We start from the raw sequence: 1,932 nt of genomic DNA on the forward strand, positions 1-1,932 counted from the left end.
ATCTGTAGTAATTTGATGCCAATCATGATATCGATTCCGATTACCTAGGCGAGCAAGACCGAACAGACAAAAATATTTTGATTCGGCTTGATTGAGTAATAATTTCGGTAGATATGGCAGAGGGAACCTTCATAGCAGGAACTGTCCATTCCGTCGGCTTCTCTTGAAAAGATAAATTGTGATCATTGAAAAGCTCGGGGTGACCGACAACACTTTACGGTGCAGTCATGTTTGGCCTACCATGCCTACGATGGGCGTACGGCGAGTCAAAAACAGCCGTTTTAAAATAATTTTTGTACCAGCTTCCTGTATCTGGTTCGTATAGAAATCCGTAAAACGGCTGTCCACGACTCACCTTGCGGATATCGCAAGGGGAATGCGACTGCAGAATTAGTCTCAGTATTTGATAATTTTGGCATGTTTGAAATATTTGGCAACACGACCGATGTCGATCAATCCTTGTTACCTTGCTGAGCTAGGCAGGCCAGACGGAAAGTGTTTTGATCTAGTTTGATCGTGCGAATCAAAGTGATCACAGTGCAGTAGTGGGAACCTTAGAGGCCGAAACAACGGTATCCTCAAGCTAATCTTTCCAGCAGTGGGAACCTCAATTAATAATATAGCAATTATTATCTCTCTGGGCTTATGTGGTCTATGCTTTGATTCTGAACACTTTCTTCAAACCCTTTTGGAACTTCCGATATTTGAAGGTATAAATCACTGGATTGATACACATATTCACGAAGGCAATGTAGACAGACGCGTAGAATACTGGACCATTTAGATCAATTGGCCCACCGAGATTATAGTACAGAAATACAATCTGATTCGGGGTCCAGCAAATTACGTACGTTATGCAGACGATAAGGAGAGTTTTGATCACGTTCTTTCGCGCCTTTTCTCGGTAGTTGGGCAAACCTGGCTCGGCAGTTGTAACGTCGGATCGGTTTTCCGTAGATGGGTTGCCGACGTCCTCAACTCTCTGTCTCATCAGCTTTCCGATTCTGATGTAGACGTAGGCAATGATGATGAGAGGGATGACGAACTCAACGATTACGGTTAGACAACCGATGAAACCCCTGATAAAGTTGCTTTCGTATTTGACGATGCATCGACCATCGACGTGCTGGTTGACGACCATCCAATGGATGCCGAACCCGAAGCCAACGATCCAAGGAGCAACAGCGACTCCAGCTGCACGACGATAACTGAACTTATTGCGGTAAGCCACCGGATACATGACTGCGAAGTACCGCTCGAGTGCGAGCATGACCAGATTGTAAGTCGACGAGATAATGGTCCCCCAGAATATATAACCCGAGTTCCAGAAAGAGCAGATGAAATTGGCAGCCAGCTTCTGCTTCGGTACGGCGGGATGTGGAGCGATGAACGTTATGAAAAGAAATATCGATGTCGTCATGTCGATGATGGATTGGTTGGCAATGAAGAGGTTGGTGATGTTTCGTAGATCCTTGACGGCAATCATCACGACGAGGACAAGACCGTTGCCGATGATTCCAACGGAGCCAAGTATGGAGTAGATGGTCACTGCTACAAGTCTGGACGATCCTGGGTCGGTGAGTGGAGGCGGTTCCGAAGTAACATTCATTGTAATAGTTACTAGCTCTGTAACCGTTAGAGTATTTCGTTGCTGAGTTGATTAACTGATTGATTGATATGGTTGATTCCTTCTTAGAATGACGAGTATTAAGATAGTTTAATAAGTTTTCCAACCTCTCTCGGTAAGACTGTCGAAGAAAATACAGCATTTACAAACTTTTGCTCATTTTGAAGAATACGGATGCTTGTAGAGCAAGATCGCATTAACCTGATTATTGTAGAATCATTGAGGATGATTTCGAACACAAGTCATGCATGAGACATCATTAATGACCATGATGATAATGATTTTCTTCACGTGACACTGCTGAA

The 1,932-nt window shown here is 44.0% G+C and overlaps 1 protein-coding gene across 1 annotated transcript; it reads right to left on the reverse strand.

The window, feature by feature from the left end:
- Positions 1-652: 652 nt before the first annotated feature.
- Positions 653-1,609, reverse strand: LOC129273986 (galanin receptor 2b-like). The gene has a single exon (XM_054910851.2). The coding sequence runs from the start codon at positions 1,607-1,609 to the stop codon at positions 653-655; it is 957 nt and encodes a 318-aa protein (XP_054766826.2).
- Positions 1,610-1,932: the final 323 nt, after the last annotated feature.

Source organism: Lytechinus pictus, chromosome 13 (assembly GCF_037042905.1).
Source record: "Lytechinus pictus isolate F3 Inbred chromosome 13, Lp3.0, whole genome shotgun sequence".
NCBI lineage: Eukaryota > Metazoa > Echinodermata > Echinoidea > Temnopleuroida > Toxopneustidae > Lytechinus > Lytechinus pictus.

Bases quoted from the DNA above. Each gene is read 5' to 3' on its own strand.
- LOC129273986 (XM_054910851.2), bottom strand. From the start codon at position 1,609: ATGAATGTTACTTCGGAACCGCCTCCACTCACCGACCCAGGATCGTCC.